This window comes from Periplaneta americana, chromosome 1, assembly GCF_040183065.1.
Source record: "Periplaneta americana isolate PAMFEO1 chromosome 1, P.americana_PAMFEO1_priV1, whole genome shotgun sequence".
Classification (NCBI taxonomy): Eukaryota; Metazoa; Arthropoda; class Insecta; order Blattodea; family Blattidae; genus Periplaneta; species Periplaneta americana.
The window spans coordinates 107876957-107900120 of NC_091117.1; the positions used below are offsets into that span (position 1 = coordinate 107876957).

Consider the following 23164-nt stretch of genomic DNA (forward strand, 5'->3'; position numbering starts at 1 on the left):
TGCAGAAATAATTACGAAACTGTGTTATTTTAATGTGAAGAGAATTTTACGTGTTAACATAATCTGTCCGCATCAATATTTTAAGTTTAGAATGGGAGCTATTTTGAGGTTGAATAAAAACGAATTTATATTGTGATTCTAATTTAGCACATCTACCTTCCTTAACTGTAGACAGAAAATTTACCATACCACTCCTATGAAATTAGTGTACGTACGATAGTGTTACTTCGTCTCTTAGTAGATAACTACAATAATTCAGTGCTCAATTGTAGTATTAAAATACAGACAAATAAATGTGACGGGTGTCATACGTGACATTATGTTTAATTATAATGTATAATTACGAATCTATACTAATAATAAATCTGTAGCCGAAATTTTTCTGGTAATTTTCAATTTCCAAAAATAATTGGTCCTAACATATATAATTAACCACCCTGAAACCGAAAATCGCTTTTTTGAAATTTCTGTTTGTATGTCTGTCTGTCTGTCTGTCTATCTGTATGTTTGTTACCTTTTCACGCGATAATGGCTGAACGGATTTCGATGAAAATTGGAACATAAATTAAGTTCGTTGTAACTTAGATTTTAGGCCATATGACAATCAAAATACTTTATTTAAAAGGGGGGTTATATGTTTATGTTATGTTTTTTTTTATTTAACGACGCTCGCAACTGCAGAGGTTATATCAGCGTCGCCGAATGTGCCGGAATTTTGTCCCGCAGGAGTTCTTTTACATGCCAGTAAATCTACTGACATGAGCCTGTCGCATTTAAGCACACTTAAATGCCATCGACCTGGCCCGGGATCAAACCCGCAACCTTGGGCATAGAAGGCCAGCGCTATACCAACTCGCCAACCAGGCCGACAGGGGGGTTATAAGGGGCCTGAATTAAATAAACCGAAATATCTCGCTTATTATTGATTTTTGTGAAAAATGTTACATAACAAAAGTTTCTTTAAAAATGATTTCCGATAAGTTTTGTCCCAGGCAAAATTTTGATAGGACTGATATTTAAGTCCGTCTGTCTGTCTGGATGTTTGTACCTTTTCACGCGATAATGGCTGAACGGATTTCGATGAAAATTGGAATACAAATTAAGTTCTTTGTAACTTGTATTTTAGGCTACATTACATTCAAAATACTTTATTTAAAAGGGGGGTTATAAGGGGACCTGAATTAAATAAACCGAAATATCTCGCTTATTATTGATTTTTGTGAAAAATGGTACATAACAAAAGTTTCTTTAAAAATGATTGCCGGTAAGTTTTAATCCAGGCAAAATTTTGATAGGACTGATATTTAAGGATATACAAGAGTTTTAAAATAACAATACAATACATTTCCACCGCCGCCTCAGATTATAGTGTCGTTGTTCCCTAACTTCTATGTGCAAAATATTAAATTTTTTAGTAGGAAGAAAAACAAATTCATTCATTCTATGGCAGTAGTGCATAGGAGATCGTGAATTCTTACATTTTCGAAAAAATATAATTAAGTTATATAGTAGATTGTATTATTTGCTGCATCACCAGCTAAGTTATTTAATAGAGCAAAAATCTGAAAATCGATATGTGACATAGGAGTTCTTACAGGAACGACGACCATGGCTACAATGAAATCAAAACAAATGACTTCGTCTATTTAAGGTGGCCTTGACGTTTATCAATATTAATATACAGAGAATATTTTGTGTGTTTGTATGAAGTAACCTCAGAAGCTAATTAACCTTCACTATTCGAAATTTGTAGTTTCTCTAGAAGGGTGTAATGCTACAAATGAGGACTGTGGTAAGATGAAAAGAAATCTGTACGCACAGAAAACTTGATATTCTGCGAAATATTGTATATTGCAACTTTATTTGGTCCACATAAAATACTCTAATTTTATACACTCATTTTACCATAGAGATCACTGGAGCTGAGGTATTTTAAAAAGTGTCATGAAATTGCGTTCTTGCGCTCATAATTTACCCGTATTCGTTTCCTGTATTTCTTAAAATAATATTTATGTAGGGTACCTCATTTTTTTATTTGCATGAACAATGATATACAGCCGAGCGAGTTGGCTCAGGCGGTAGCATTTGAGACACGCATTCGGAGATCCCGGGTTCAAACCCCGTGGCCGACCAATCTGACTGAGGTTTTTCATGATTTCCCTTAGTCATAAAGGCAAATGCCGGATTGGAAAGATACATGCCATTATTCATCACCGCCTCAATTACCAATACCAAAAACATTAATCAAAGTCTATTATCGGTTACATGAACACAAGCCATCTACAACACACAATAGAAACAGGAACTCAACAAGAGTAAAAACGGCCTACTGATATAACCACACAATCTAAACATGCAACATGACCACAGATGTTAAAGCGTGAATAAAATAAACTTAACAAAAAAAAAAAAAAGATGCACAGTAAGGTTAACATAAAAATTATCTTCGTACACAATCAATTCTATTAATTTGGAGTGATTTATTAAAGGATGCATTCAAGACTAATTTAGAAAAATGTTAAAGGAATTATATTTGCACCAAATGAGTGGTCTCTGGAACAAAATTATAGCATTTTAATTATTTAAATACAATTTAAATTAAGTAGCATATTAAACGATTTATTCTTCTATCAAACACGATTGTTCCCTGGACCCAATGTCCTATTTTAATTATATAATTACTTTATATTTAATTCTAATAAGTGCAGCGGAGCGCTAGTATAGGAATATAAGTTAAACATAGTAAACATAACCTATAATATCCATATGACATAACATACATATGTAGTGGCAGGGCATTGGAGACCACTAAAATTAGACAGAAAGGGGCAACTGGTACAGTAAACATAACCTATAATTTCAACATATCTAAATATTCGTGCGGTGCAACTGAAAATCAATGAATCGTGCATAATAATAATAATAATAATAATAATAATAATAATAATAATAATAATAATAATAATAATGACTTATTTAACCTGGCAGAGTTAAGGCCATACGGCCTTCTCTAACACTCAACCAGGAGTAAAAACTGCGTTACAAAAACACTACAAATTTACAAAGTACACTACAATTTTGCACACAAACCTGAATAAGATAATAATAATAAAATGTAAACAACAAGTAAGAAGAAATCAGACATAATATATAACATACAGAAAGAAAGAAAAAAGCACAATAAAATGTGAACAGCAGGTCAAAATAAATGAGGCATACAAAGTATAAAAAATAAGACAATTATTGATAATAATAATAATAATAATAATAATAATAATAATAATGATAAAATATAAGAATAGTAATAATAATAATGATAATAATAATAAGAATAATAATCATAATAGTAATAATACTAATAGTAGTAATAAAATAGTTCAGTACAAAGCATACAATGAATACAATATTTTAAGTACACACAGTAAGGAAAACTTATCACATTGTAGATACACCATTATCGGAAAATATGAAAACAAAAATATAAAATAAGTTCAATATCACTAGAACATAAAAGAATGTGAATACGTGGAAACATGCAATACAACACTTGTCATAATAGTAAGTTAGTTTGGCAACTCGTCATAAGATAATTTTCTAACTTGGGTTTGAAAGATTTCAATGTTCGGCAGCCCTTGACTTCAGGCGGCAGAGAGTTCCAGTGACGAGAGGTAGCAACAGTGAAAGATGAGGAATACAGAGATGATGTGTGAAGTGGAATTTCTAGCGTGTTATCGCGTTGTGATCGAATATTAATATTATGATAGCGAGAGAGAGTATGAAAACGAGCGAATAAATAATAGGGTGATGACGTGTGCATAATTCGATATAAGAGAGAAAGTGAGTGCAGATTTCTCCTCTCATGTAACCTAAGCCATGATAACTACTTGAAAGAAGGTGAGATATGATCATAGTATCGAACATTACAAATGAAGCGGACGCACGCGTTATGAACACGCTGTAGTTTCTCAGCGAAATCAATCCTGAGATCACTGAACAAAAGTCGCAATAATCGAAGTGAGGTAGAATGAGTGTCTGTACCAGCGTCTGTTTTAATTCAGATGGATTAGTATACAATCTTTTTAGTGAATGGAGAATAGAGAATGCCTTCTTATATGTATATTTAATATTTGCGTATCCCAATTGAGATTAGATTCGAAATGCACTCCGAGATTTTTTTACGGTAGAGCTAAACGGGATCATTGTTTTATTCAGTTTCACAGGTGGAATATTCAGGTCGTTGACATCAGGAATTTATCTACGGTTCGCGAACAGAATTGCCTGTGATTTACATGCGTTTAGATTAAGCCCAAATTGTTGAGACCAGGAAGAGATGGAATCAAGATCTTCATTAAGACTATTAATGCTATCATTTAGTGCATCAGGACGGGCTGAAATATACAATTGAACGTCGTCTGCATATATTTGATATCTGCAGCGCTTAAATGATTTAGAAATTCCATTTATATAAATAGAGAAGAGCAAGAGGCTGAATACTGATCCCTGAGGAACTACTGTGTCTACAGTACGCCAGGATGAGAAACGATTATTACATATGACACGCTGGTGGCGGCCAGTAAGGTAGAAGTACTTCCAGGTGATAGCACTATCAGAAAGATGTAGCGTTTGTAGTTTAGTCAATAGTAGATCGAAATCAACAGAATCAAAGGTTTTGCTATAGTCCAATAAAACTAGTACAGTAGCCTGTCGTTTATCCATGGCTGCGCGTATGTCCTCAGTAACATTCAACAAAGCAGTAGAAGTGCTATGGCCATTTCTGAATCCTGATTGTAAAGGGTCTAAAAGATTAAATTCTATTAGGTAGTCTGACAACTGCTTATGAATGATGCATTCCAGGGCTTTAGATAAAACAGGAAGAATGGAGATTGGCCTATAGTCTTTTGCAGAAGTAGGTGAATTCACTTTAGGAAGTGGGCGTACCAAAGCTGTTTTCCACAGTTGCGGATAAACAGACGTGATAATTGAAGAATTGAAAATATGGGTTATTAAAGGAAGCACGACCTCGACTAACTTATTGATAAAGACTATGCTTATGTTATCAGTGCCTTGTGCTTTAGATTTAATGCTTTTAAGAGCCCTTATTACTTCAGAATCAGTAATGTGAGAGAAGAAAAATTTATCGCGAGAAGGAGGAGGATTAGCTAGGAGAGTATTAATTGTATTTAGTTTTGATTGTTTTTCAGGTCGTATAGTGGTAGGTGAGGTAAAGTATTCATTGAGTTTATCAAGTGGTATGTTTATAACTTCAGCTTCTGATACTTTCTTCCCTACTCCCATATCACGTAAGTTATTCCAAAGACACCGCGGGGGAATGGACGGGTCGACGAGACTCAGGGCGTGACGGCGTTTAGCATTCCTAATGCTTTGTATGGTTTTGTTTCTAAGTTTTTTGTAGTTGTTAAAGTTTTCGGCAGATTTGTTGTGTCTGTACTTCCGGAAAGCAGCGTCACGTGACGTCATAAGATTACGAATACTGCCATTCAGCCATGGGGCGGGTCGGTGGGTGACACGTCTCTTCTTTAAAGGTGCATGTTCGTCGAATAATTGTATTACCATGTCATTAAAGGTGGCAACTTTTTCGTCACCCGTGATTAAATTAAAAATAGTGTGTCATGGCATTTGTAAGGCGTCAGAAGTTAGTTGGTCGTTGTCAATGCCTTTTAGATCTCTGTAAGTAATTACCTTAGCTGCGTTTTTTGGGCACTGAAGAGATTACTCGGCAAAAAGAAGATCATGACCAGATATTCCCGGAACTGGTAACTGTCCTGAAGTTAGAATTCTATCAGAATTATTCGTAATGATTAGGTCAATTAAAGTATCGGATATAGGTGTGTGGTGAGTAGGATTGAGTGGAAGAATTGTTAGATTGAAAGTTTCGAACACATTACGGAGTTGATTAGTCCCATTTGATCTGACAGCCGGAAGATTAATAATGAAATCCCCCCTAAGACATGTTCATATTGCGGTAAAAGATCGGCTAACGGGCTTTCTAAATCGGATAAATGTCCAGCTTTGGGAGGCTTATAAATAACTCCTAAGAGACATTTATGAAGACTTGCTTGTATTTCTACGAACAAATATTCGGGTCGTAATGCATCGCCTTGTGATTTTAGAATAATTTTAGGGTGCAGATCATTCCTAATATATGCGCAGACTCCACCCACTCGTTACGAGTGAGGAAGACAACGAGGGTTTTAGCCACGTCTCGCTAACAAGAATACATTGGACATCTATATTAGTGAAAATAGAAGAGAATTGCTGGAAGTGTGGAATAATGCTCTGAGAATTCAAGTGTGCTATTTTTAAAGATTTGGGGTCAGGTGAGAAAGACTGCTTTAACAGCTGAGAGGTAGATAACAGAGGGGTTGGGGAGGATGACAGACAAGTGGATAGAGTTGTAGAAACAGGTAGCTGAGAGTGAGAAGGGTCGGGGAGGCTAGACTCGCCTGAGGGAATGTCACAGAAAGGGGGACGATATAAGTAATAGTGCCAACCTAACTAAAAATAGACTAAATTTACTGAGGTAATGTAATGCAACTAAATATAGTATTACTACAATAATTAAATAATTAATATTAAATTATTAAACTATTGCTTTCTTAATATAACAAACAAGTTATGAGGAGTTGCCTTGACTTACTAATTATGTAACTCAGCCATACGGGTGATCCTTCTTTTCGTGTCGCCGCTTTTTACAATGATGACGCCGTCTTGAGTCCACACGTTGGTTTGTCCAAATTTGGTAATCGCTTAGCGTAAGATGTTGTGGCGAGTTTTCGTCAAGTCTTCACGAATTGTCCAACCAGAATTTGTTAATTTTCTTTTGTTTCGGAAGACCTCGCTTCTCTTCCTGAATGTACAAGAATTTCGCAATATTTAATCGAAATAAAGGCAGGTATTACACATACGAACAACGTAATTTTCACACCAAGAATAATATTACACCTTAACTCGCAAGGAATTATGTCTGAAGTGTCCCCTAATCATTGTTTTAAATTTTATTAATGCAATTACACTACATTTTAGAGAAATATATGTTACTCTTTATGCATTCCAATTAATTTATTTGGTTGAAACGCCGCCCTTCGTGATCGGATTAAGCGAGTCACATGGTCTGCCTTACGGCCTGTATTAGATCACGATGGCAGTGACACAGTCTATTGTTCCTAGTACTCACAGCGCTCCAAGCGGCTAGCAACTATCGCGAGAACTGCAACTCGTTGGCAAAAAATCATCCCAAGTTTCGTGACTGTATATAGTAGACTGTGGTATTACGAAAGGCCGTCGCTAAAGCCCACTCCTGCAATCTCTTGTTTGTCACTTGTTAATTCTTTCCCCTCGCCTCCACAAATCTGTCACACATCCACTTGTTTATCATCACCATTTTATCGTACCGCGTACCTCCCGGTTCGATGTCTCTCCGCCACAATGCAAGAAGCCCCTTGTGTTTTAACAGACGGGAACCATGATGCTGCAATGTATGCAAACTACAGTGAGCCAAATTTACCACTTTTATTTTTGTGTCCGGTGGTATCCGCTCGTATCTCTGGAGTTTCTCTGGACTTGGTTGAAAGTCCGACATATCACTCTCTTCTGCTGAGGTAGCACTAGGTGTTTCTGCAACATTTTCAGGAACAGCTTCATCAAAGATTAATTTTTCTGTATCTGTTTCTAGAGCTTTCATGAATAAATTTATAGATTCATCACCTATCTGTCGAGACTGCAAATTTACTTCCGCACTGGAGAGGTCTTCAATCAGTCCCAACTCTAGAAGCCGATCTGGTAGTTAAAATAAATAACATAACAAATTCTGTGTATCTAACAAATTAGTAATCTTTCAAATTATGTTTTATGTAGTTAATTTTATTATTATTTTAAGACTATATTTCTACTACTGAATAAAATTGATACTAAATTTTCATAGAACGAAAAACCATTATAATGATCATGGTAATTAATTTTAAAAAGTAGTAATACATAACGTCTTCACCTTGAAAATATCGCACCGTTCCCGCAAGAACAGCTTTATTGACAGTTTCCGCATTCATCGAAACGTCAGGCGATGTGTTTGTGTCGTTGTCACTTGACATTATTGAACAAGTAGAAGAAAATCAACAAACAATAATTATAACAAAAATACTGTAACGTGTTGTAAACTCGGTTACAGAGATCGAAGACGTCAGTCTGTGTTGCCATGTGACCGGTGATTGATTTTCATGCAACAACGACTCAAGAACACTTGATAGTATTTCATACTTTATTTTTTTACAAGTAAAATAGGGCGAATGGGAGAGAAAGCCGAGACATGGGTCGTTTTATTTTTGGTGTATTTTCACCAAACAAATCCCCATACAAAACTGTGAGATCGATCTGACAACCTCTCCTTGTAAGATACAATTACGTCACATGTAATGAGCGTATTATAGTATGGTCGAGCAAAAAATCAATTTAATAATACAATTACCAATGTTGTACATTTTATAAGATTTTGGTGGTCAGAAAGGCATAATATGTCAGTGAAAATTAGCATACATTAATGATGTTGGCTTGAGTAAACTACAAAATCCTACAAAACTTCATTAATCCAGTAACTGACAATTTCATTGAATTATTTGTCAACATATCACACCGTTTTATAGTGTAATAATACTCTTTAAGTCTTGATACTACGCCATACTTAATTATTAATACTTATGTTATTTAAACATATAAACTTAAAAAAATGGAAAGGTATTTACGAATAAATTAGTTGGAACCAGGACCTCGTATTATAGAAAAAGAATTTACCGGGTCGCGGTCTCTCAAAGATTGAGAACCACTTGGATTAAACAATATAAATTTCCGTTCGGGTTCTTGAACACTTCATTCGGTTTTTTCACACATACATTGCAAGTACTATTTCGTTGAGCAGCAGTGCGAATAATATAAAATACTGTTAAACGCTACAGTAATCGACACGCATACTAGATGCAAGAATATTTGATAAAACACATTAAAGTTTCTTGTGGCGGCTGTAAGCGTAATACCAATACTAATTCACAATCAATCATGCTCATTAATACTGATACCTATCTGAATGTCCACTATTCTCCGTTATACTACTGCTTTACTGCTGTTACTACTGCTACTGGTTGACAAGTAATTTAGTTTCTTGTATGGTTGAAATTTGATTTCATCATCTCACATTTACATACAACAAGCATACATTTTTTATTTATTTTTAAGTTGGTTTTTAACAACGCTGTATCAACTACTGGGTTATTTAGTGTCGATGAGATTGGTGATAGCGAGATGGTATTTGGCGAGATGAGACAAGAATTCGCCACAGATTACATAGCACTCGCCTTACGGTTGGGAGAAACCTCGGAAAACCCCAAGCAGTTAATTATGAGCCCAATCGAATCCATGTCTGAGCGCAATTCTGGAGGCACACATGCTGAAAGTAAGTAAATTAATTCTTTCGTACGGAACTTGTTGTCATTACTTAGTGATGAAAATTTTCCTGGTACTTTCCCCCTTCATAACCAATATTTGAGTAGGTCATTTCCAGAACTCAGCATATCCACTGAAATAAAAAATTGAATTAATTATGAATAATTTCAAGGGAAAAACTGTTTCGGGCTCGGGTATCAACCCCGGGACCTCTGGTTGTACGTACCAGCGCTCTACCGACTGAGCTACCCGGGAACTCCACCCGACACCGTCTCAATTTTTCCGCTTATATCCATACAACTCGGATTGGCTGACGAGACGCCAGAGAACTCGACTGCCCAAAAATTCTGTGTGACTTTTATTGTGGTTTTCTCTTAACGTACCTACAGTAACGTATATATTATGCAAGTTCAGTTTTCAGGTAAAGCTCTCTGTGAAGCAGACTTGAATAAAGGGAAATTTTCCTTCAAATTATTCAAGTACATGAAATACATAGAAATGCTGTACACGGACATACAAACAGACGAAATGCCAAAAACTTCTTCAGCATCGTAGACTCTAATTTATTTCGAATATCTTTCTTGCAACTTCACAGTAGTTTTCTTTTATAAATGACTAAGAAGAATGTCTATTTTTACTACTCAATATTTTGTAATATGACTAATCTACTTTATTTTACTTCAGAATAAAGATGAAATGGTTTGCACATCCCGATAGAAACAACTTTATGGCGAAATGGTGAAACAAAACCTTTAAAAGCAAATTGAATATTGAGAAATTATATGATCACATAACATTTTACGTTCAAATTAAAGATCAAATCACGTCTGCATTCCAAATACAAATGACAATTTCATAGCGAAGTTATGACACAGAACTATTAAGAAGAAATAAAGTAGTGAGTAACTGTATTATCATTTATCACATAGTTTCGCTTCAAAGTAAAGATGAAACTAAGTCCGCATTTCAAATAGAAATAACAATTTTATAGCGAAGTGATAAAACAGAACCGTTAAGAGAAAATAAATTAATGAATAATTGCATTATCACATAGTTTCGCTTCAAAATACACTAGACTCTTGTTAATCTGGCCATTCCTTGCACAGAGGGATGCCATGTTAGCGAGAGCACCGGATTACTGAGAGTGCGTAAAAAGTGTTTAATGCTTCAATAAATTTATTTAATGTTATAAGCTCCACTAGCCATTCCATACGTACTTCTAAATCGAAACTAGAACGTACCACACGTGGTAGACACGGCGTGTCTCACAACTCGTGATGTCGGAAGGGTAACCCGTCTCTTCTACGCAATGCAGTTACTAATTAATATCAATTGAAGTAGCAATTAATATAAGGTCAAACTAATATACCCTCATAATTTTATTTACATAGATGTTACAGGCTTTCCACCAAATTACCGAGTTGTATAAAGAAGTACAGTGTGTAAGAAATACAGAAGTATAACACATGGCACCGGTGCAAATTCTTCAAAGTCTATTACAATAAAGTAATAAGGAAGTGCATTAGAAAGAGTCGGATAAATTATAACTGCGAGGTCGGATTACTGAGGGCCGGATTAGCACGAGTTTAACGTAAAGATGAAACTAAGACCGCATCCCAAATATAGACAGAATGACAAATTTTATACCGAAGTGATGAAAAGGAGCAACTGAGAAGAAATAAAATAGTTTCCTTTCACAACAAGGATGAACTAAATTCGCAATTAAAACAGAAAATGACAATTTTATAGCGAAATGTTTAAACGAAGCTAATAAGAAGAAACGAAATAGTGGGTAACAGTACTAATTCATAGTTTCATATAGAGTCGCATGTCTTGCAAGAGAATGATGCCACTTTCTAAAGTTATAGTTGTTTGCGAAAAATGGTACGACAAATGTTATTTCTCAACAAGGAACAAGATGGAACGGACAATTATATCCTGGGATTCGCCTCATCGGCCTTGTAAAGAAAGCAAAAGGAATACATCAACTGTTACTCCAAAACTACTCGAAACCACGCCCCTAATCGCCGCCTTACGAACCGGTAACATTACAAGCATCATAAAAATATTAACCAAACACTATACCTATATTAACTTCTGCGGTAGGTGATTGGTCAGGCTTTTGGGGACTCCCAGTTTCCCCTATGATGTTCTCCTCCATTCAGGGCCGGTGAAGAGAGTCTCACACTGTATCCGAATCTGTATCTGAACATATACTTGTACCTGTACTTTCAAAGATGACCCTGGGGAAAACTATTTTACCTTTTGTCTCTCAAGTTATGGATCGGAGCAATGCATCCATTATTCAGTCATAGCCAGAATGCGTAACAATAATGCGTTCTTTTGTCGTATCTACCCAGTTGAAATGCACGGTTGATAATACCACAAGCACTATTCTGCACATGTGGAGAATTTCGTTTCTGCAGCTGTTGGATAAAAATTCGATACTGGCTGGTGATATTCCAAACTCTGCTACAACGGCCTCACATGATATGTTACTGTGCTTGGAACATCCTCGCTGAGCACTGTCGTTTCGCCTTTCCAGCCTGGCAATGAAGTACCATAGTTTTATTTCGTATCACGATGCATGGTTACAGACACTTTCCATCAAAAGGTCATGCGTTTCTCGTGCCGATTTCTCCAATAAAACATTAAAATGTGTTATAGAATGTGCGGAAAACTTTTTGAACATGTTCTGTAAAGAAAAGTACAAAATTAAAGAGAACATAAGGTAACAATGTTTTAATTTACTATCACCTACACTTTTCACGTTCCTCATTGTTTCCATTAGTCTTCTCCTAAACCGTTAAGAACAGGACATATGTTCATATAAACTTTTTTGTTCAGAATCACCAATATTATCACCCCTCAAACCATATACCTTGTATATAGGCTATAAGCAACGTTTCTCTATAAATTAATGTCCCGTTGGAAACAACAGACTTTCTAGATTAACAGGGCACATAATACGTTGATCTGGAGTTTACTTAAAATCTTAGGGAGATTAAAACAACGTGATACTGATACTGAAAGCACTCGTATATGTATTTATATGTTTTTTCCTTCATATTGCAACAATGATTAAATTAATTATACTTCTAGTGGCCTACCCTCATGCACTGCGTCATGGATGTGTGACAGTGGCACCATGTCCACACATGTGCAGAGGTGCACTCGTTATGAGTGATTAAGTGGCCGGGATCCGACATGTGCACCTCTGCACATGTGTGGACATTGTACCACTGTCATACATCTGTGACGCAGTGCATGAGAATAGGCCACTAGAGGGAACCCAAGAGGTGGAACTTAAACTGAGAGGATTCAATCCGACATTGGGATGAGAATCCGGTGTGACTTAGTGGATAGAGTGTCAGCACTTGGAGCTGAAAACCCGGGTTCAAATCCCGGTGCCGGAGAGAATATTTCTCCGTTCCACTCATCCTTCATCATATGATGACGCAGAATTCCTGCACGGGTATCATATGTGCTTCGGTACATCGTAATAATATATAATATCGCACAGTTAAAAAATAACAATAATTCAATTCCATACAACTGGTCCCTTTTCATATGCACGCACACATACAATGATAGAAATCTAAAAAAAAAAACATCTGTACTAATAATAAAGCTGTAGCCCAATTTTTTCTGGTAATTTTCGCTTTTCCAAAAATAATTGATCCTAACATAACAATTAACAACCCTGAAACCGAAAATCGCTTTTTTGAAATTCTTGTTTGTATGTCTGTCTGGATGTTTGTTACCTTTTCACGTGATAATGGCTGAACCGATTTATATGAAAATTGGAATATAAATTAAGTTCGTTGTAACTTAGATTTTAGGCTATATGACATTCAAAATAAATATTTGAAAGGGGAGTTATAAGGGGGCTTGAATTAAATAAATCGAAATATCTCCCTTATTATTGATTTTCGTGAAAAATGTTACATAACAAAAGTTTCTTTAAAAATGATTTTCGATTAGTTTTATTCTAAGCAAAATTTTGATAGGACTGCTATTGAATGAGATAAATGAGTTTTAAAATTAAAATAACAACTCCACTTAATGGCCTGTAATGAAATAAAAACAAATGACTTCGTTTATTGGACAACAACAAACGGAAGCTATTAAACATAGCCTACAGAGAATGTTTCTGTGTTTGTATGAAGTAATCTCGGAAGATAATTAATCGATTTGTATAATTATTATTTCACCATTGGAAAGTGTAGTTTCTCTAGATGGACAAAATGCTATAGTGTTATTACAGTAACTTCTGAATAAATCGAGGACAGATAAGATTAAAATAGTTTCTTATGCACAGAAAACTTGATAGGCTATTCTGTATATTAGTTTCCTGTATTACTTAAAATAATGTTTATGTACACATTCATTTTCATCTCAGGGAATTAACGAACAACGAGAGTGTATTGATTTAGTATGCAGTAATAGTACGTTAGCTTAGCATTCAATTATTTTATAATAAAAATTTTAACTATGCTCAATTGAATCGTGATAAAATACATAAAATGAATAAACTATGCAATAAATGTCATGCAAAAAATTGGGTAATGAGCCAAGCAGATTATGTTACGCTGTTGTAAAAGTTGTTCTTCCTGAGATTCAAGAGCCCGCACAACAAATTGAAAACTTACTTATCGGATACATCCGTTATCAACACACTTTTTAAATAATAAAGGGTGCGGCAAAACATCCTCCCTAATTTAAAGTTTAAATAAAAAACACATGGATCAAAATAAGGAAACTTTATTAATACGAATGGTATCAGTGGGAATTTTTAATTTTTTGAATAACGTGTCGCTCACTACCAATGCATTGTTCAATGCGACTTCGGAAATTCTGCATCACTCTAACTAGCATTTCTTGAGGAATAAGACCAATTTCTTTCTCTATTGCATGTCTTAGGTCTGGCAAAGTCCTCGGCCGATGTTTGAATACTTCAGCCTTAAGTGGTCCCCATAGAAAAAAATCGCAGGGTGCAAGGTCTGGTGATCATGCTGGCTAGGGGACGTCGCCACGTGAAGATTAAACATCCGGGAAACATCTGTCTCAGGACTTGGAGAGAAATCTGAGCTGTGTGAGAGGTGGCTCCGTCCTGCTGAAACCATACCTGGTCAATCTGCAACGCATTGAGTCTTGGTGCCAAAACAAGTGTTGATCATAAAAGTGTACCGCTGAGAGTTTACTGTCACAGTAACACCATCCTCTTCAAAAAAGTAAGGACCAAGTATCCCCACCCTTGCAACCGCGCACCATACAGTAACACGGTCGTTATGTAGAGGTTTTTCATGACGTTCACGAAGGTTCTGTCCACTCCAATATAGGAAATTTTGATAATTCACGCATCCCGATAAGTGAATATTGTATAACTTCATTATTGCAACTTTATTTGGTCCACATAAAATACTCTAATTTTATACATTTAAGTTTCTTTTTTTTCACATAACATAATAGTTAAGAGTTTTGTCGTAAAGGTGAGTATTGTTACTGGACTAAAAATAGAGCCCATAATAAATAAGCATTTTACCATACAGCTCACTGAGTTATTATAAAAGGTGTCACGAAATGACGTTCCTGCGCTCATAATTTACCCATATTCGTTTCTTATGTTTCTTAAAATAATATTCATGTAGGGTACCTCATTTTTTTATTTGCATAAACAGTGATATACAATCGAGTGAGGTGGCTCTGACGGCAGCGTTTGAGACACGCATTCGGGAGGTCCCGGGTTCAAACCCCGTGGCTGACCAATCTGATTGGGATTTTTCATGATTTTCCTCAGTCATAAAGTCAAATACCGGATTGGAAAGATACATGCCATGATTCATCACCGCCTCAATTACTAATACCAAAAACATTAGTCAAAGTCTATAATCAGTTACATGAACTCAAGCCATCTACAACACACAACAGAAACAGGAACTCAACAAGAGTAAAAACAGCCTACTGACATATCCACACATTCTAAACACGCGATATGACCACAGATGTTAAGGCGTGAATAAAATAAACTTAAACAAAAAAAAAAAATATGCACAGTAAGGTTAACATAAAAATTATCTTCGTACACAATCCACTCCATTAATTTGGAGTGATTTATTAAAGGATGCATTCAAGACTAATTTAGAAAAATGTTAAACGATATATCCTTGCATCAAAAACGGATGTTCTCTGAACCAAATGATCATATTTTAATTATTTCCATATAATAACAATTAAGAAACATGTTATAGGAATTATCATTGCACTAAATGAGTAGTCCTGGACCACAATGATCGCATTTTAATTATTTAAATACAATTTAAATTACGTAACATATTAAAACGATTTATCCTTCTATCAAACACGGATGTTCCCTGGACCAAATGTTCTATTTTAATTATGTAATTACTTTATATTTATTTCTTAGAAGTGCAGCGGAGCTCACGGGTACGGCTAGTATATAATATATGTACTAACAATAAAATTGGACTGAGTAAGTTTTGGGATCACATTATTCAATTGGAAAATAGGTTTGCATATATTTCGATTTCTCGTCTTATATATTAAAAGTCAAGTATATTAAATGTTCTGGTCTTAACTGCAAACCTCTCTTCAACACGTTACCCCAAGAAAGCCATCTTCCGTGCGATAAAGAGTATTTTCATGTAACGAACCCATACCTTCACCAATTTTGCTAAAAATACAAGTTTGCAACGCCCTTCCTCTGATTGAATTCACCACTTTGTTTTGAAGTATTACTGCAGCGCCACGGTGGTAATGGTTTGAAGTGCTAGAAATGATGTTTACCTAATATTTCGTGTATTGTTGCACCATATATAACTCAATTTGGTCATACTTTGGATGGAATCTATTGATTTCGAGTAAAATTATCATTATTTTCGATTTTACAAGGATTTATATTTTTCAAATAGGGTTTAGTACCGGTACGGCGGGGGGGGGGGAGAGTGGTCGTAAAAGGTCTCGCCCAAAAGTGGGTCGCGCTTTCAGAAACTTTGGGAGCTACTGATCTAAAGTTAAATGTATGGGGGTATTATTTATTACTTAAAATTAACTTTCAGTAAGATACATCGTTGTTTATAAGATAACATACTACCTCTGAACCATTTAAAACACCATTACTAATTTACTCGTAACATCCGTTACACTAAGAAAAAGTAATTAATCACACAATTTTTTTTTTTCTAAAAATTACCTTCTCCAGCATACATATTGGTAATCCATGAAAAAGAAAAAACACAACTCAATTTTTTTGTAACACACATAATCTGAGTTCTGAATGGAAAGGTACGAACTTGTAAACTTCTTCCCAAAAATTATAATATTCGTTACAGTATTAAATATTCTAATTTCTTCACGGAGACTTGAAATGTTCACATGAAACTTTATAGTGCAACTGCTTACATGTATACTTATTGGCTTAAACCATAGAATTGGACAAAACAAGATTTCTTTGGTTAATATATCACTTCAAAAGCGTATAAATGTAACATCCGTTACATCCGGATTTGCTGTTATGTTATGTGTGAAAATTATACCTGATTCGATTTCCTATCTTCACGGATAACTGAAATATCAGCCTTGAAATTAGCCATTTTTCCGTTTGTGTGTTAAATTTACGGAATTTTTCTGAGATCTATTACAGCTCGGAATCCATAACTTTATATCATTTTTATTTTCACTCTAGCCTATTCTACATGTACATAAAAAAAACACAGGTAAATATTACAAGTCTTTTGTTCGATTTGATGTGGACTGTTCCTAATATTATGAGTCTAGACACCGGTACAATATGAAGAAAATTTTGGCAAAATATGAAATAAATATGTCAAGCTAACAGTTTGTTCGTTCCAAACCCATTTGGAGCACGTTTACGATATTATTTACAAACTATACCTTTAGATTATTAATAGTTTTGTAGGCCTATATATTTAATACGATACTAAATAAAATACAATAAACGTGCATAATTAAAGTTTTCCACTATCATGAAATCCTTTCCTGAATATAAGGTGACTCAATTTCTCGCACTGAAGACAACAGTTAAAAAAATGTTCTTAGACTATAGTATTCAACATTGGTTACAATACAACATAAGTAACTTTTATATAGGCCTACAGAATGGAAGTGAAATAACGATGCAGATTGAAAGGGACGATAAGGTACACTTAAAGAAAAAGGAAACGTATACCTACTGTATTACGTTTCGTGATTAAATGCACAGTTAATTAGAAAATTATGTTGGAAGTTTCAGGAGTCTGGCAACATCGCCGCTTACATAGTCGTCTTTCTCCTCGTAATAATAATGTAAGAGGTCAACGAACTCAGATCTGTCTCTATACGCGAGCCTCCCTCTCTCGCTACGACGTTGCAATCTGTTCGCATAGTTCAGTTGCTTGAAATTGGTGGTTTTTAAATCAAATTTACACCAAAATCCTCCACGCTATTGAAATACGCCAGAGAGATAAATGATTGTTTATTAGATTTTCCATCGATATGCATAAAAATCGTGAACCTACTCACAATAGTTACCGAATAAGAGGGTGTTAAACATCTGGGGAAAAAACATTTTTTCCTGAGAAAACCACGAACTTTTCGCCAGTATGGTATTACACTTTTTGTTACAAACAACATGAACTATTCGCTCTGAGCAGGGTTATTTCATTGTATTTTCAGGCAAGAGATTACACCTTGTCAATTAATATTGTTTTGTATGCTGAAAAAAGCATGAAGTCCAAAATGTGGAGAAATTAATTAAACAGCAAAATTGATGGTTGAAACCAATTTAAAATGTTAATTTGCACGTATATAGACTAAGCAGACATAGCAACACTGAAAAGATTTTCGATGGATTCGAAAGAATGAACAAAGGTGGAATAGAAATTACTTATTTTGTTTTGGTTTCTCGAATTCATGGACTCTGTAAGTTCAATAATTCTAAAGGGGAATTTGGAGATTTACTTGCTCTTCGGAATCGTGGAATGTTGGTGAAAATGAGTGATTTGGGTTCTGAGAAACATCTTTATTGTCTCTTTATAATGTGTGGAAAGCCCGGTTCAGTGTAGTTGTAGAAATGTTAACGGAAGGGGGCAAATCGTCCAAAGTATGAAGATTTTTATCGTCCAAATTATGAAGATTTTTCTTGAGTACGAAATTTTCACGAAAACATCATGTAATACGAAACGTTTTGCAATTAATTGTATTCTACACATCGTGAAAATAAATTGATCCCATACCACTAGTGGGAATGGTTTAGAACATGAAATTTCATATTTTGTCCGACACTAATTATAACGCTTCACCCACGACACATAATATCAAAGACAGAGAGTATGCGTCATAGAACTGTGGCGTTTCCTGTGCTTTTGAATGTGCTTACCTTTTAACCTCTGAGAACATCAAGTAGGCCCACCTATAATTGCTAAGATTGGCTTCTCTCAACTTTATTGTTGTAGCTTCCTCTTACCTGTAACAAGAAGAAAATATTGGTTACAGAGTGCAAAACTTAAATTTCAGATGTAGCCTACATTAATGTTCACTTTCTTTAAAATAATATCTTCGTTCATTTAAACAAACTGCGGTAATATTAAAATATATTTTATCGAGTACATTTATATTAATGCAAAACATCAAATACTCAATATGGCAATAAAATATGTATATCGTGGTTTTTGAGATAAAACACGCCATATTTCATGGTGCATCTCAGTGTAACGAAACATTAGCCCACAATTATTCGTATTACTCAGCGTCAGTAAAGTGACACAATTATTATAGCGAATAGGACAATAACTTAAATAAGGCCATGAAGATACTTTAAAACAAATTTTTAGTATCAGTTATCAGTCCGAAAACTTGAACTTTAGCAGTCTTAACAAATATCTTACTTATAGTAAGGTATTTGATTTTAGCGCCCTACGTTGCTAAAGCCGTCATGGCAACCTTTAGCGGCGTTTCAAACATGGCTATATAGTAGAATAGATTGGCAGCGCTCTAAAGTTCCCTAGGCCAGGCGGATCCCGGTCGGGGATTGGGTCCTCTCTCGAGGAGACCCCTAGCCGTCCTCGGCCCCTAGGCAGGCTTCCTGCTAGGGAGAGACTCTGTGCCTTCGTGCCGGAGTGACTGCCCAAAGGCAGGGCCTTCGGGCTAATTTGCTTTCCGCCCTCCACTCTTCTACGATTGCCCGGCCCTTCTGAGGGCTACGCAAATTTTCGTCCGGCCCTTATCAGGGCCAACGAAATTAGCGAACCAAACCGACGGTCCCCGGCGGGCTCCGCAACGCTTGTTGCGATCGGCTAACCGGGCTAGGCTTCGGCGACCGGTCGGGCATAACTGCTGGGCTTCCACCTTTAGTGGGAAAGGGGCCTAGCAGGTTCTTGCACTGCGGACAGAGTGCCGCTTAGGTTTCCCCCCCTGACAGAATCGAATCTCTAATTCGAATGGCTCCAGTTAGGAGCAACAAGGCCACGAGCCAACCTACTGCAGGTGGCGTAAAGCGGTTGCTAGTTTGCACTAGCCAGACAGGGCCCACCACCTCCTACTTGCGCGTGTCGCGTCCCGCGCAGATTACTCCTCCGCCCAGGCGTCGGAACCTGCGATCGGCTGGTCCTATACGGACGCCGCCTGTCCCGGTGCCCGTTGCGGAAATCCTTGAGCTTCGTCCCCCTACCACCATCCCAGTCCCTTCAGGACTCCCGCGAAAGACCACCCCTCCCAAGGTAGCTCCCAAGGTCACTGAGGTGACACGTATTGACTTGCCCCGTCCTAGCGGACTGAATAGCCGTGGTGTTACAGTCTTAGCTGATGAAGTGCCGCCGATTCCATCTGGGTCCGGCGCACTTCAGGTCATTAAGGCCAAAAAGAAGAAGAAGAAAGGCTCAACTAAGACTGAGCAAGGCGGCATTTCTACCGCTAGTGAGATCACCAAGGAAGAGAGATCGGCTCTCTCTACCTTGGAGCAATTAGAGGCGGCGACTCTTCAAGTCGTGACCGAAGAGGCAGCACCCCCCGCCGAACCTGAGGCCCCACAGGAGACGGCTGCTGCCCCTGAGGTAGATCAGGCTGTTCCCCGCCACCCTTCCCCAGCTCGTACTCACGTGTCGGAGAGTGAGGACGAGGAAGATGATGTTGAGACTGCTCTCACTAGGCGACATGGTGATATCCCACCCGTTATTATTACGCCAGCCTTCACTGGCTCGCTGGGCCGACTGAACTTAGAGTTCAAGGCCGAATACGAACCGTTGGGCTTGTGCTCGTACAGGGCGCGCGGCGGGACGGCCGTGAAAACTGTTTGCGAAAGGGACTACGCAAATCTTTGCAGGTTCCTGACCGAACGGGGAGTAGCGTACATTTTGCTGCGACCCAAGAACGACAAGCCTCTGCGATTCGTTTTAAGAGGAATAGATATTCACACAGATGAGGACGACATCCAGGGCGACCTGGAATTCCAAAGCATAATCGTCCGGCGAGTGACGAGGATGCACTCATTAAGGACAAAGGCCAAACTCCCAATGGTCATTGTCGATGTAGAGAATTCCCCCGAAACCCGGGATAGGATGAAAGCCTTGCGGCAGTGCTGCCTGATTAGGGTTACAGTTGAGGACTACGTCCCCAGCAAGCGCCCGCCTCAGTGCAGCAACTGCCAGTGGTACTACCACACGCAGGCTAGCTGCAAAGCGCAGCCTATGTGTCGAGCTTGCGCACGCCCCCATAGGACTAAAGATTGTCGCAAGCCGCACGATGTCCCCGCTACATGCGCACTCTGTAATGGCTCTCACAACGCCAATTACGGAGGTTGTCCCGTAGCACTACAGGTTAGAGATGCCACGGAAGGAACGAGCAGGGCTGCCCGACGGAGGAGGGCAGAGCTCGAGGAACAGCGGACGCTCCAATACGAGTGGCTCCAGCAGTAGCGGGTGGAGCGAGCTGCGAGGCAGCAGCAGCTGTTCCGAGAACAGCAGCCGCAGCCACAGGCTCGCGCCCCCGTGCAGGGGCCTCGTGCGGAGCGACGCACGGAACTCGGGCCGGTCCGCCAACAGCAGCAGCAGGCGGACATCCCTTCGCTACTGGATGTGCCCATTCCCGCGCCTCTGTGGTCCACCGTGGCAGCGACAGCCCCCCAAACTGCTGCCAATAAAGTAGGACCCCTTTCTCAGCGCCCTAAGCGCAACGGGGGCAGCAGAAAAGCCACCAAGGCTACCACGGTAGGGCCCATCTCCGCCCCTGTCCCACCGGCCCAGCAGGGAGCTATTGCAAGCACCTCCAAAGGCCCGACCGGTCAAGGCGCTACCTTGGACCAAGTCCAGCACTTTGCCGAGGCGTTGCAATTAGCAAACCCCAACCTCCCGCTCGCCCCAATCCTAGAAGGATTAACCAGAGTGATAGTTCTCCTTATGGAGAATCCTATGTCTGCCCTCCCGGAGATATTTAAGCTCCTAATCTCCCTCGTTTCTCTCAATGGCCAGACGAAGTGACGGAGTTGCTAGGATGTGTATATGGAACGCCAGGGGCCTTAGACATGATAGACATGAGTTCAGGGCTTTCCTAGACGCTAATAATATAGACGTAGCATTTATAACAGAAACGTTCCTGACACCCCAAGTAAATTTAAGATGCGCGGGGTTTAAAGTCTATAGACAAGATAGAGTGGGTAGAAGAGGTGGAGGTGTAGCGGTGTTCGTTCGTTCGTTCTTCGATCGCGCACTGTGAGTATCTCCTTCCCCAGCTAGCGGCAATAGAGGCTGTGGCTATTAGAGCCTACATAGGCAGACTCCCCTTTCTGCTTATGGCAGCCTACAGTCCTCCGGGCACACTAAATGAAAGCGATTTAGATATAGTGACAAGTCTATCCGATAGATTCGTAGTCGCCGGCGACCTCAATGCGAAGCACGCTAGCTGGAACTGTCAACGCCCCAATCGGCAGGGCGATAGGCTTTTTCTAAATTCTACAGGAAACGGATACGTCGTGATGGCCCCTAGGGAACCCACACACGTACCGGCTGCTGCAAATCAACGGCCTGACATATTAGATATCGCTCTGGTGAAAGGTCTCACAACTAGAGCGAGACTAACAACCCTGGATGATCTTCCGTCCGACCACCTACCGGTGATAATGGAGATCATGCACCCAGTCGAACTCTCCCCAACCGCTGAGAAATTCAACTACAAGGCGGCAGACTGGGTGTTCTTCCAAGACCAGGTAGCCGCTACGCTTCCACCACTCCCCCCTGAAGTCACTCCGGCAGGGATAGATAGGTCAGTTAGCGACCTGACGGAGTGCATAAAGAAGGCAATGGTTGCTGCAATACCGAAACGGTCTTCACAACCGGGACGGATGCAGCTCCCAGCCTATATTAGAGACCTAAAGATCGCCCGCAATAGAGCAAGAACATTGTGGAAGCGTACTAGGTTAGATGAACATAGAATAGAAATGAACCGCTTGCGCAGGCGGATCAGTGAGGCGGTCCACGAAACGGTCGTGGATGCTTGGAAATCCAAGGTTGAGACGATGGACAGCAGAAACATGTCAGATGTCTGGCGTGTATCTCGAGCTCTGTCCAATCCGTCTCAATCTATTCACCCATTAGTAGTCGGTCCAGATGTCACGGCCTTTACTCCTGAGGAGAAGGCTACCGCACTGGCAGACGTTCTAGAGACCACTTTTCAACCCGTGGAACAAAATTTAAACTTGCCCCAT

At 38.4% G+C, this 23164-nt stretch overlaps 1 protein-coding gene and 1 non-coding gene across 3 annotated transcripts in view; one reads left to right on the forward strand and one right to left on the reverse strand.

Moving 5' to 3' along the window:
* The window catches only part of KrT95D (phosphofurin acidic cluster sorting protein KrT95D), a 1059178-nt gene that overhangs the window by 641133 nt on the left and 394881 nt on the right, over window positions 1–23164 (reverse strand). Inside the window, exon 2 of one of the 2 annotated variants that reach the window (XM_069825491.1) lies at window positions 18848–18934. The exons of the other annotated variant lie outside the window; for it this stretch is intronic. Within the exon in view, the coding sequence (XP_069681592.1) occupies window positions 18848–18867 (20 nt within the window). The 5' untranslated portion in view covers window positions 18868–18934. The remainder of the gene's footprint in view (window positions 1–18847; window positions 18935–23164) is intronic. 2 annotated transcript variants of the gene reach the window in all.
* Window positions 12795–12866, forward strand: TRNAQ-UUG (transfer RNA glutamine (anticodon UUG)). Its single transcript has one exon. It is a non-coding gene; the product is annotated as a tRNA-Gln (tRNA).